The sequence below is a fragment of the Mauremys reevesii genome, linkage group 11, assembly GCF_016161935.1.
Source record: "Mauremys reevesii isolate NIE-2019 linkage group 11, ASM1616193v1, whole genome shotgun sequence".
Taxonomy (NCBI): Eukaryota; Metazoa; Chordata; order Testudines; family Geoemydidae; genus Mauremys; species Mauremys reevesii.
The window spans coordinates 255526-268104 of NC_052633.1; the positions used below are offsets into that span (position 1 = coordinate 255526).

Below are 12579 nucleotides of genomic sequence, written 5' to 3' on the forward strand. Positions count from 1 at the left end.
CACTGACAGCTTGATACTGAAAGAAAAGACCACTGTGTCTGCCCCAAGTGCAGAATCTATCAGTACACAGACATATTCAGTAGTGAGAAAGTACCGTCTGCCTCTAAACCTTTGGCGCTGGCAATACCATTGGCTCTGGAAAAAGGCTTTGAACCAACTAGACCATCAGCACCACCAGGTGAGCCAGTATTGAGCACTTTGGCCCAGGGAATGTTTATGACCCAGGGCCCTGCTCCATCTCCAACATAGGTACTATGTAGCTATCCCCTTTTGTCAGGGGGATTACAGTTACCTCTGCCTATGAGATACTAGACTGTCACTGGTACACTCTCCAGACAGTACCAACCAGATCAGGCTATAACCATGTTTATATCCAAGATGGTGTCTGAGCTCCATTTAAATCAGAACATTCACTTGGCAATATTTTTTTTCTAAAACCTCATTCTAATCATGATGAAGCTAGATTAATGCCCTACAGACATTCAGAGTATGTAGTCTTTTATCTCCCAAGAACCAGTTCTTTAGATCTTCCCTGAGGCTCTTTGTTTTGTTTGCAGAGAGTCTGAAGAGTGAGTACTCCAGTTTCCACCCAACCACCATTGTCTAAGTGGTTACATGATGTATTGAATCATGTAGTGAGATAATGAAGATAGTCCCACCAGCTAATCTTAGGGCTCATTCAACCAGGCCTCAGTGTCTGCCCTCAGGAACATTTCCACTGGGGATATCTGTAAAGCTGCCACCTGGAGTTCCATTCACAGTTCTTCTAGGCATTATTAGTTGGTAAAGGCCTCTCTTGATACTGCAGTTCTTCAATCAGTGGTAGATAGGACTCTGAGCACCACCACCATACTTAAAGCATTTCTTTAGAGTCACTTAGAGTGGTATACTCACGTGGACAAGCATGAAGTCACCTGTACAGTAACTGGAGTTCTTTGAGATGCTGCCCATGTGTATTCCATGACTTGCCTTTCTTCACCTCTGTTTGAGTACTTCTATGCTATTATGGGTTCTGTAGTAGAGAAGGAACTGGAGTAGTAGTTGGTCCCACACCATGCTATATACCCTCAGAACAAGGCTGAACAGACCAGGGTGGATTTGATTGAAATCAAATTGATTTAAATCACTAGTCAGGAAGACTCAATTTAATAATGGATTTCTATGTAAAAGTGCATTCTTGTTGGTTGTTATAACCTTAATACATATTCTTCACAGGTAGAGGAACTTCATTACAATATTCCCAAACCGGGTTTCTTTTACACCCTGCTGCCATTATAGGTTTTCCCTTCTAGTGAGAGAATGGTATGGTAGATCTCAAATCAATGAAGCCTACACTCAGAAAGACCTCAAGACTTCTGGAATATGCTGCTCAAACAATTTCACTTTTGTTTCTACTGCCTGTCCCTCCCTTCTCACATTTATCTCCAGATTTCTTCTTGTTCAGATCTATTCCACCCCCAACAGTCTCTTATGCATTGAACTTTTTGAAACTTCACACTTTTAGAGAGAGGGATTGACCCGGTACACAAATCTGCAGAGGGACAATAGGGTTGAGGTTTGTTATTTCTCACCTCTATGTATTATTTGTTTCTTTATTATTTATTTAAAAACATTTTTGCGGTTAACAAGCATGTTATCTCTGGAGACACAAATCCACAGTTTGAGAACTGCAAAACTAAGCATCTCTGATGGTATCTTCTAGACTGAGCACTGAATCCCATTGGATATATGGAAAGATTAACCTAAATAATCTATACAGAAGCCCCTGGAACTCCATAACATTGGGTCCCTAATCCATGAACTGTTGGAACTCGTTTACAAAATTTTTCTTAAACATTACATGAATATAGTGTCTCATACTATAGAATTAGAATTTATAATCTCTATTCCATGATGATATCTTTTGATCTATAATGTATCTTAATTAAAACTATTTTTAGATAGTTATCAAAAAGCATTTTATCAAAAAAATCTGATTTTTTTAAATTTTTTAATAAAATACTTGATTTTTATCCACCCTGGAACAGACACCAGTAGCAAAAAACAAACAAACCCCAACTCCAATCTCTGGCCATGGGGTGCATGTGCACCTAGAGTAGAATATGCATTTGGACAACACTTCTTGAAGAACTCGTGTTACTGTACATGTAAGTACGTTTTCTTTACCCTCACTATAAAAAAAATATTTGTGCATTTAGGCTAATGAGCTTCTGAAAAGTAGAATTCCTGGAAAAAGTGAATTATCTCAAGCCCAAGAGCAGATGGCTGTGTTTCAGAACAGACTCAAGGAACAAAGTACTCAATTGCAGATAATGCATCAAAAAGCACATGACCTGGAACTACAACTGGAGTCTTCTCAAAAGGTAAAAAAACCCCTCTCTTAAATGTGCCGGTCACAATTAACTTTGTGTTAGAATATAGCTTTGAAATGTGATCTTGCAATCAAAGCAGGGTTATGCTGTGTTGCTTTTAAAAGTTTTTGGAAGAGAGTCCACTAATGAACACTTAGATTCTGCATGAAGTAGTATTGATGTTTCCATAAAGGGCTGTGGATCAATGGCACTGAACCCATTCTTTAGCATGTTGTTAGGGAACGATTACTGTTCTTTTGGAGGTGTTGACTTACAGATGAGACATAAAATCAAGATCTTGACTATTAGGGATTGATAGCAATCTTTCTAAGAGGTAATGACTAGGTTCTGGCTACATTTAAATTTGAGTCATTACATTCTTTCTGTCTAAATTCACCCTGCAATTTCAGTTGTAGATGGTGGTCTTTGCTATTAGACCTAAACTGGTGTATAATGTTGAGATGCTTTGTCCCCAAAGTGGTTGCATTTCAATGGTTGTTGAAGTGATCCGTGTATAGAGGTGTTAGAGATTGCTTTGATTCATTGGGATGAAAGGTGCTGTATAAGTGTAGGATGATTATTCTATAGTTATACAAGAATGTTTCAGAAGTTACCTTTAAGGTCTATATGAGAACAAAACTTAATTGTATATCTTTAATCATGTTAGCTTCAGACATAAAGATAAGTGAAAGCTTCTGTTGGTCTCCAGGTTCATAGATTTGTTCATTAAATATATAATTTATATCAACACCACCAATTTAAGATTCACAGTCTGATACTTTAAAATATTACCTATTGGGGAATGTCCTACAAATTTATTTTTATTATAGAGGCAATGGTTGTGGCTCCATAATTAAAGTTAAGTTGAGTGTTTTGTCTATAAAGCAGGGATTCAACTTCTTTGTTGGTTATGAAGAATGCAATCTGCTCCCCAGAATTACAGCATGTGCTCCTTCAGTATAGAATGAATTTTCTAAGAATTGACAAGTAAATAAACCAATTAATTGTAAGTTAAAATTAATTAACTAATGGGTCCTTTAACCAGTACAGCACCCTGTGTCAGATCATATTTTGTCCTGAATGATTTAATCTCAGGCATGTACACAAACTATGCACAAATTGGTAGGGAGGTAAATATTAAGTAGATTTAGTGCACTGGGTAGTTCTTGAAAAGAAATACTTACAATTAATGGTCACTTTTCCCATTATTCTTCATAAATGAAAATTTCTCCTTTTAGCAGAAGCTGAAGAGCATTATTCTTCGAATGCTTGCTCATGTCGATTCCATTTTAGGTGTGTGGATGCCCACATGCACAGTTGTCAGAGATTTCTGCCTTAGCGGTCTCTGTAGAGCTGGCTGCCGTGCCCCCTGGAGTGGCTCTCCCATGCAGCAGTATATCAGGTGCCACTGGCCCTGCGCCCTCTCAGTTCCTTCTTCCCACCCATTATGGTTGGTTGGAGCACCTTGTCTTGCTTCGCAAGAGCAGCAGCGGTTATCTATTGACTGGTTTAGTGGGGCAGCGGAAGGAGTTCCCAGCCAGTGATGGGACCTTCAGGTCCCAAAGCGGTCCGGTGGCTAAGGAGCAAGGCCAACCAGCTCCATATGTGCCACGCCAGGTGACCAATACAGCTCCGCTCACATCACCAAAGGGGAAAGCCACCAGGGTGCTGCCGTGTAGACTGGCGGGACGTCCCGGATAGCTCAGTGGTTTGAGCATAGGACTGCTAAACCCAGGGTTGTGTGTTCAATCCTTGAGGGGGCCATTTAGGGAACAGGGGTAAAAATCTGTCTGGGGATTGGTCCTGCTTTGAGCAGGGGTTTGGACTAGATGACCTCCTGAGGTCCCTTCCAACCCTGATATTCTATGATTCTATCCCAGGTCACCAGATCGCAGGCGCAAGTCTCCGTTGGTACGACCTTGGGACCCTGCACCGCAGTCTGGCTTACTGGCCAGAAGGCCTAGATCTTAGTCAAGATCCCTTCCTACTAGGTGAGAGACTCCAGACTCATGGCGCCGCTCCCGATACTGCCAGTACCAGTGACCGTCTGGCCATAGGTTGCCTAGATGCTGAAAACCATCTTCCAGAAGATCTCCTCATCATCGGTCTCCGTCCTGGAGGGATCGTTCAGGATCTCGGTGGTGTTCATGCTCGCCCTTGTACCTGTCTCTCTCCCCCCCCCCCCCCGTTGATAGCCTACCAGGGTCAGTAGGCAGACCCAGGCCACAACGGCTCTGCTGTGGTCACTGGAGGGACAATGGTCAGGGTTGGACTGTGATTTTAATCCATCACAGATGCGGGGTGACTCCCCTGTGATGTAGGAGATGGAGGTGGCTCTGGCCATGGTGCTGACTTAGCAGGGGCCGTGACCCCTCCAGGGGCCATACTGGGACCCATGGGGGGGTGCCAGTAATTCTGGTCCAGTACTCCCAGCCCTCCGTGGCCGCATTGGACAAACCAGCCGATGCACTGCCGGTGCTGCAATCGGAACACGGTACTGTGGCGGAAGCAGAGCCCGCACACCATACTCTGGCACTAAGAGCCCTCCCCTGACAAGGAGCAGATGACACCATCCCTCAGGTGACACAATCGTCTTCAAGGAGGTGGCCAGACCATCCGACATAGCAGTCCCCTGGATGACTTTAAGAAGCATCAGGCCCTCCTTAAATGGGTGGCTGAAAATCTTGGTCTGCAGATTGAGGAGGTCGCTGAGGCGGGAGACGACCTCTTCAATCTCATCTTGGCCACCACACCAGCAAAGATTGCATTGCCCATCTACCCGGGGTGCTTGAAACAGTCAAATCGGTGTGGCAAACCTCCTGATCTATTCCGTCGACCTCAAAGAAAGCGTATAGTGCCAGTGGCCACTTACCTGAGACTTTGGTGGGGATTTCCAAATATACCTGTACCTTGGTGACTGGTTAATAAAGGGCTGGTCTCTGGATCAGGTGTGCAGTCATCTCGACCTGGAGTGTTCCACTGTCACGACCTGGGGTTGATAATAAATGAGAAAAAAATCAACCTTAACTCCAGTACAACACACAGAATTCATCGGTGCAGTCCTCAACTCCACTCGGGCCAGGGCCTTCCTCCCCAATATTCAGTTCCAGGCCATGGCGGACCTCATTGTGGGCCTGCGGGACCACCTGCTCACCACCACCCACATGTGCCTGAGGCTGTTGAGCCACATGGCCGTATGTACTTACGTGGTCGGGCACGCACGACTCCACCTCAGACCTCTTCAGGTATGGCTGGTATCGGTCTGTGTCCCTAACTGGCATAGCATGGTTGGGATCCAGACTGTCATCCCTTATTTGGTGGCAGGATCCCACGTCGGTGTTGGAAGGAGTTCCCTTCACGGCCCTGGCCTTGTCGGTGAACCTTGTCTCTGATGCCTCGGATCTGGGCTGGGGAGCCCACCTGGCTGCTCTCAGCACTCAAGGTCATTGGTCCAGTCGTGATCATTCCCTGCATATCAATGTCGGGGAACTCAGAGTGGTATGACTAGCCTACCAAGCCTTTCTACCTCATATACAAGACAGGATGGTTCAGGTCCTGACGGACAACATGGCTATGGTCTTCTATATCAACAGGCAGAGCAGAGCCAGGTCGTCTGCCCTTTGCCAGGAGGCCCTCTGACTCTGGGACTTCTGTCTACAGCACAACATCCATCTCCTGGCTGCTCACCTTCCAGGTCCAAAAATGCGTTGGCAGATCACCTCAGCAGGATGTTTTCATCTTTCCACAAGTGGTCCTTTCATCTGGAGGTGGTCAGTTCCATCTTATGAAGGTGGGGAACTCCCTGGTGGACCTGTTCACATCCAGGCCGAACAGGAAATGCCACATCTTCTGCTCGATTAGGGGCATGGACAGAGGAGCCCTGTCGGGTGCTTTTCTGCTCCCATGGTCGGAGGCCCTGTTGTACTCCTTCTCTCTGGTGCCATTGCTACCCAGAATCCTCCTGAAAATCAAACAGGACAGGGCAAGGGTCATCCTAATAGTGCTGTCTTGGCTCCGCGAACTCTGGTTCAACATTCTGCTGGACCTCTCGGTGACGATCCCGTTCCAGCTACTGCTAAGGTCGGACCTGTTGTCCCAGAACCACGGCAGCCTTCTGCACCCCAACCTGGTGCGATACATCTGATGGCTTGGCTGCTGCGTGGCTAAATGCGCAGGAGCAGCAGTGCTCGGCTGAGGTTCAGCACATTCTGTTGGAAAGTAGGAAGCCCTCCACCAGAGCAACCTACTTGGCCAAGTGGAAACGATTCACCTACTGGATTGCGGACAAAGGTGTTTGTCCTGCGCAGGCTTCGCTGCAGCTTATTCTGGACTACCTCCTGCATCTCAAGCTCCAGGGCTTGTCCCCTCAATGATCAAGGTCCATCTGGCCAGTCTTCTACCCGCTGTTCGAGGGCAGGTCGGTTTTTGCATAGGATATCATGGCCAGATTCCTTAAGGGCCTAGAGCACGTCTGCCTGCATGTCAGGGACCCTGTCCCTCTGTGGGACTTGAATCTGGTGCTCTCACAGGTCCTCTCTTCAAGCCGCTGGCTTCCTGCTCCATCCTTCTCACCTCTTGGAAGTTTGCATTCCTGGTTGCAGTGACATTGGCCTGCCGGGTATCTGAGATTCGGGTGCTTACCTTGGAGCCGCCTTACACGATCTTCTACATGGACAAGGTCCCACTAAGGCTGACGTTTCTTCCCAAGATTGTGTCTCAGTTTTATTTGAGCCAGGACATTTACTTACTAGTCTTCTTTCTGAAGCCGCATAGGTCGGAGGAGCACAGGCTACATGCCCTTGACGTTAGAAGGGCTCTGGCCTGCTACATTGACAGGACCAAGCTGCTCCATAAGTCAACTCAATTATTCGTTGCTATAGCCAACGGAATGAGTGGATACTGGACTACTTTTTCAAAGAATTACTTCTTGGATCACTACCTGCATTTGCTGCTTCTACGACCAAGCATAGGTGCCACTCCTGGCGATTGTCACTGTACCAGGGCACAGGCCTCTGTGGTAGCCTTTCAGGCTCATATGCCTATCCAGGACATCTGTAGAGTGGCCACCTGGTTGTCTGTCCACACTTTTACATCCCGCTGTGCCCTGACTCAGCAGGCCTGGGATGATGCTGGCTTCGGTAGGACAGTGCTGCAAGCCGCTAAGCTGTGAACTCCGAGCCCACCTCCGTGGATACTGCTTGTGAGTCATCTAAAATGGAATCGACATGAGCAAGCACTCAAAGAAGAAAAAACGGTTACCTACCTTTTCATAACTGTTGTTCATCAAGATGTGTTGCTCATATCCATTCCATTTCCTGCCCTCCTGCTCCTCTGTTGGAGTTGCTGGCAAGAAGGAACTGAGGGCACAGGGCCGGCGGCGCCTGGTAATAAAGGTAATAATTGGAGATATACCAATCTCCTAGAACTGGAAGGGACCTTGAAAGGTCATTGAGTCCAGCCCCCTGCCTTCACTAGCAGGACCAATTTTTGCCCCAGATCCCTAGGTGGCCTCCTTAAGGATTGAACTCACAAGCCTGGGTTTAGCAGGCCAATAATCAAACCACTGAGCTATCCCTCCCACCTGGTATACTGCCGCGTGGGAGTGCCACTCCAGAGGGCGCCACAACCGGCCCTACAGATATCACTGAGGCAGAAATCACCAACAATTGTGCACGTGGGTGCACACACATCTAAAATGGAATGGACATGAGCAACAGATCTCGAAGAACAACAGTTACAAAAAGGTAGGTTATTGTTTTTTGTTTAGAGAAACACCCTCTTTCAAAAGGGTTGTCATTTTGTAGTATTCTCAGTGAGACTGGTGGCACAGGTTGTCGTTAGCAAAGGTTGCCACTGCTTCCATTCACCTGCTCCTCTCTACCCCTTGGTAGCATAGGGGCCAGCAGTCTTCCCTGAAGGCAATTTGACTTTGTTTCCATTGTGAACGGTGGGAGGCAGTAGCTATTTTTGTTAAGGGCAGGCTGTGACCTCAGTCCCGCTGAGAATGAGGGGTAACGGAGGCTGTTTTGAAATAGGACAGCTCTTCGTGAGTGTCTCTGAAATAGAAGATTTTATGTGCCAGCCTGTTTTGAAGGAGACATTTTCAATTATCAAAAATAATGCTATGAAATTTATTTTTCATCCTAAAAAATCTACCTGTTGCACTAGGTCTATTCAACAGAGAAGGCAGGAGGTAAGGGGAAACCGAGGAGTGCATTCTGCCCTCTGATGTGTTCCTCTGCTGATACAGAACACTTGTAAACCCAGCTTAGTTGGCCTGTATGCTTTGGCTGCTTAGCACTCGTTCAGAATAGTACAGGACAGCTAGCATACACTGGTGAATCTGGCCCTAAAAGTTAAAGAATACTAACCACGTTCAAGTGATTGGAAGTATCATGAGTAGCAGTCTCTTTGGGTTCATGAGTGTTCTTATTTAGCATTCATGAGTGAAAATGTTAATTTAAAATGCAAGGGAATTCCTGAATAAAACCCCTTAAACTGCATTGACATCTGAGAATACACATCACTGATTTGGGGGTCAGGAGGGAATTACAAGAATGTTGTAAATACCCCCAAAACAAGCATTCTAAACTAAGAAATTCAGCTAAGGTCATACTTACAAGAAATCCATATATGATGATGCACAGTTAAAACACCTGTGCAATGTTCACACTTGCCTTTAGTGACATTATGAGAAAAAATATCTGTTTTTAAAAGTTAGTGTACTGTGGAACCAGCCACTAATATGCATTCATCCTAATGCTGTGGAATTGTGATTTTAAAATATAGTTTAAAAGTTGACACTTTTCCTTTAAACACACCATAAATCAATGGTGTAAGTCCTCCCACTCTCATGGGCAAGCTTTCTCCATGGCATAGACAAATCAGCAAGTCCTCCAGTTAAGGGACATTTTTTGGAGGGGAAGGGGGGTGAATTAAACTGGAAATTTCAGAGAAACTGAAATAGCTGGGTGTTTAGTTCATGTGTAATATTTTATTTTTAAGAATACCAAAGATAAAGAGAGTCTGCTTGCACAGAAGGAAGAGAATCTGAGTAATACAATGCAACAGATGTTCAACAATATAGGAGACAAGGAAGAAATAATTAAAGGTCTTCAAGATGTAGTGACATCAGAAAGGTCTAATTTATCTCTTCTACAACACACACTTTCTCTCCGAGACACAGAGATAATGCAGTTAAAAAATGAAATTGCTTCAGCCAAGATGAAAGAACAGGAGTGTATTGAAGAATTGAAAGCATATCACAAAAGGGATATTTGTAGACAGTTGGAAGAGTGTCACAGAAAAGAGATAGTAACAGTTAAAGAGGTTTGTGAAGAAGAGATGAATAAAAAATATAAGAATGAACTTGAGCAGTTAAAAAGAGAAAACTCTGCTTTGAATTCTGATGAAGATTCTCAGAATTTAAATGCAATAATTATTGATTTAAATAATAAACTGCATGAGTCTGAAATTCATAGAGACAACTTGTGCAAGCAACTTAAAAATCAAATGGAGGATTTTCAGAGAGAGAGATCTGAAATTGAGCTGAGGTATAAGGATTTGGTAGAAGATCTCAAATTACAGCTTACTAATGCAGAAAAACAGGCTAAGGAAGCACAGGAATCTAAACAAGAAAAGGAGTATTTGAATGATGAGATCCAAAAGCTCAACTCCTTCATCCAGGAATTAAGTGAAAAGCTGCTCTTTGAGACAAAAAATAACAAAGATTTAAAGCATAAGCACGATGAAGAAATAACTATCTACAATTTGAAGTTAAAAAAGTTAGAGCAGGAGGAAAAATTGTTACAGGCAGTGTCAGAATCACAGAAAGCAGAGCTTGAGAAGATGCAGAATAAATTATGCCAGCATGAAGGTGAAATACAATTAGTTCGTGAAGAACTGGAGTTCCAACATGGCTTGCGAGTGGACTCTCTTAAAACTGAATTAGAAGACACACACAGAAATCAAAAGAAGGTCAAAGCAGGAAAAGACCATAAAAGTTATGAAGCTGATAACATGTCTAAAGAAAATATGGTAGAACTAGGATCTTTCATAGAAGATGAAGACACATTAACTAAATATCTTGTCTCCACTGAGAGACAGGAGCAGTCATACATATCAGACAACTGTGAACTTCTTGACACTGAAGAGGGTAGGCTTGATAAATTTGTGCTAGATAGCAGCAACATTTTAGAACCCAACATGGACTCCACAGCAGATAAGTTAATGTTTAGCCCTGATGAACAAAAGTGTCTTAGCAGTGTACTGCAAGGGACTTCTGATGAAACAGAGCTGGACGCTGAGGCTTTTGCTTCATATTTGTCAGATGACTCTTTGCTGCAAAATGAAATAAGTGACAGTAAGGAGGTGAAAGATGAAGAGAAAGCAGGCTTGATGGAGAGATGTGTTAAGCTAATTAAGCAGCTCAATGAAAAAGAGTCAGCACTGAACAAATCCTATCAGGAGACCCAAGAAGCTCTTGAAAAATGGGAAAAAGCAACAGCTGAACTTTCCATTGCCCATTTAGAACTGAATAAGGAGCGAGAAGCACGGGTTCGTTGTAAAGAAGAACTTGATCAAAAAGTAAAGAAGGAGAAAGAGCTTGAAAACAAAATAATTTTTCTGGAAACGCAGGGTGAAGACAGAGATCAAACTGTTTGTATTGAAGAATTAGGGCTTGGAATAAAGGCTTCAAAGTCGCATAGTTGGCAGGAGATGATAGAAGACCTCAAGCAGGAAAGAGAAACATTGATGATGCAATTGAGGGCTCAGGAGCAATTAGTAAAAGAAGTTCAAGAGCAGAAAACTGCCTCTGATTCAGTAACGAGTGAAGTACAGTCCCTTTTTGGACGTCAACTAGCTGCTTTGCAAAGCCAAAGGGATCAAATGCAAGCCCAGCTTGATGCCCAGAAGGCCAAAAACCAGACTATGGCTGAACTTCTTGGTCAGAAAACCATAGTAGAAGAGACATTACTGAAAGAACAGGAGGCTCTCAAAGCTGAAATCAATAATAAAGAACAGAGTTTAACACTCACACTTAGGGAGAATGTAACCTTACAAGAAAGATTGTCTGCTGTAGAGCAGAATCTAATAAAAGCAGAAGAGAATCTTGAAAAAAATATACATGATCTTAATATGAAAACGAAAAACTTTGAAAAAGCACTGGAGTGTGAAAGATTGGAATTTGAGAAATTGAAATCCAGTAACTTGGAACTTCAGAAACTTAACACTGAAATACAGGCAAAAAAAACGGAATACATTGAGAAAGAAAACAAACTGACTGAGGAAGTGGCTTATTTGAAGAAGGTTCAGGTAGAACTGGAGAATCACCTTCAGGAGACTGTGCAGAAGTCTGCACAAACCATACAGGAGGTACAGTCTGAGATGAAGAGACATTATGAAGAGGAAATTAGTAAAATGGAATCTCATCATCTTTCTGAAACAGCAAAAATGAATCTGGTACACCAGAAAGAGGTAGGTAGCTCTGATAATGACACGAGGATTTGTATTTCTGAATGCTTGGTAAATGGTAATTTCAAAAATTTCATTCTTCTTTTCAGATAGAAGAGCTAAATGCAGAAATAAAAGAGAAAGTGGAAAAACAGCAGAACTTGGAGGAGGAACGAAAAGAACAGATTGGATTAATTAAAAAGGTATTTTTTTGTAACAGGCTTATTTAAGAAAGATTCTGCATCTCTGATTTCTTCAGAGACGGAAAATCAACATGGGTTGATCAACAAGAGAAAAGATAGTTTTGTTGACTTTGAGACTACTGTCCTAATGGCTTGTTAATGCTGGAAGGTCAAAAGTGCAAAATGTCCACAATCCAGTAAAAATTTTATCTGGACTGGGTATCTGCTAGGTCACTCCAGTCCTTGACTCTGGGAGCCAGTCTTACCCTGCTCTGCTGTGAGAACCCCCACTCCTGGGCTGTTCATGCACAGCCTCTGGCATGTAAACTACTCCTTGGAGTGTGCAACTGAATGACACTAGCCAATACCTCTGGTCCCAGACACAACCTTGGGAACCTCCGTCTTGCAGTGTCCAGTTATGCCTGCTGGATGCTGCAAGCTTCTGTGAGTTTGTCAATTTAACAAAGAAATTGATATGTATCGGGCTTGTTATCCCAAGGGGAGCCTCTGAAACACTTCAAACCAAGCACACTGCTTCAGGTAGAATAAACAAACAAATTTATTAACTAAAGTGATTATAAGTCAAAGCATAA

The 12579-nt window shown here is 43.5% G+C and overlaps 1 protein-coding gene across 5 annotated transcripts in view; it reads left to right on the forward strand.

Annotated features, from left to right (window-relative positions):
• PCNT (pericentrin) overlaps positions 1-12579 on the forward strand; it is a 228943-nt gene that overhangs the window by 63215 nt on the left and 153149 nt on the right. For 4 of the 5 annotated variants that reach the window (XM_039495311.1, XM_039495308.1, XM_039495309.1 and 1 more), the window contains 3 exons: positions 2199-2363; positions 9357-11828; positions 11915-12007. In XM_039495311.1, coding sequence (XP_039351245.1) covers positions 2199-2363; positions 9357-11828; positions 11915-12007 — 2730 coding nt within the window. The remainder of the gene's footprint in view (positions 1-2198; positions 2364-9356; positions 11829-11914; positions 12008-12579) is intronic. The other variant, XM_039495312.1, reaches the window with a different exon arrangement.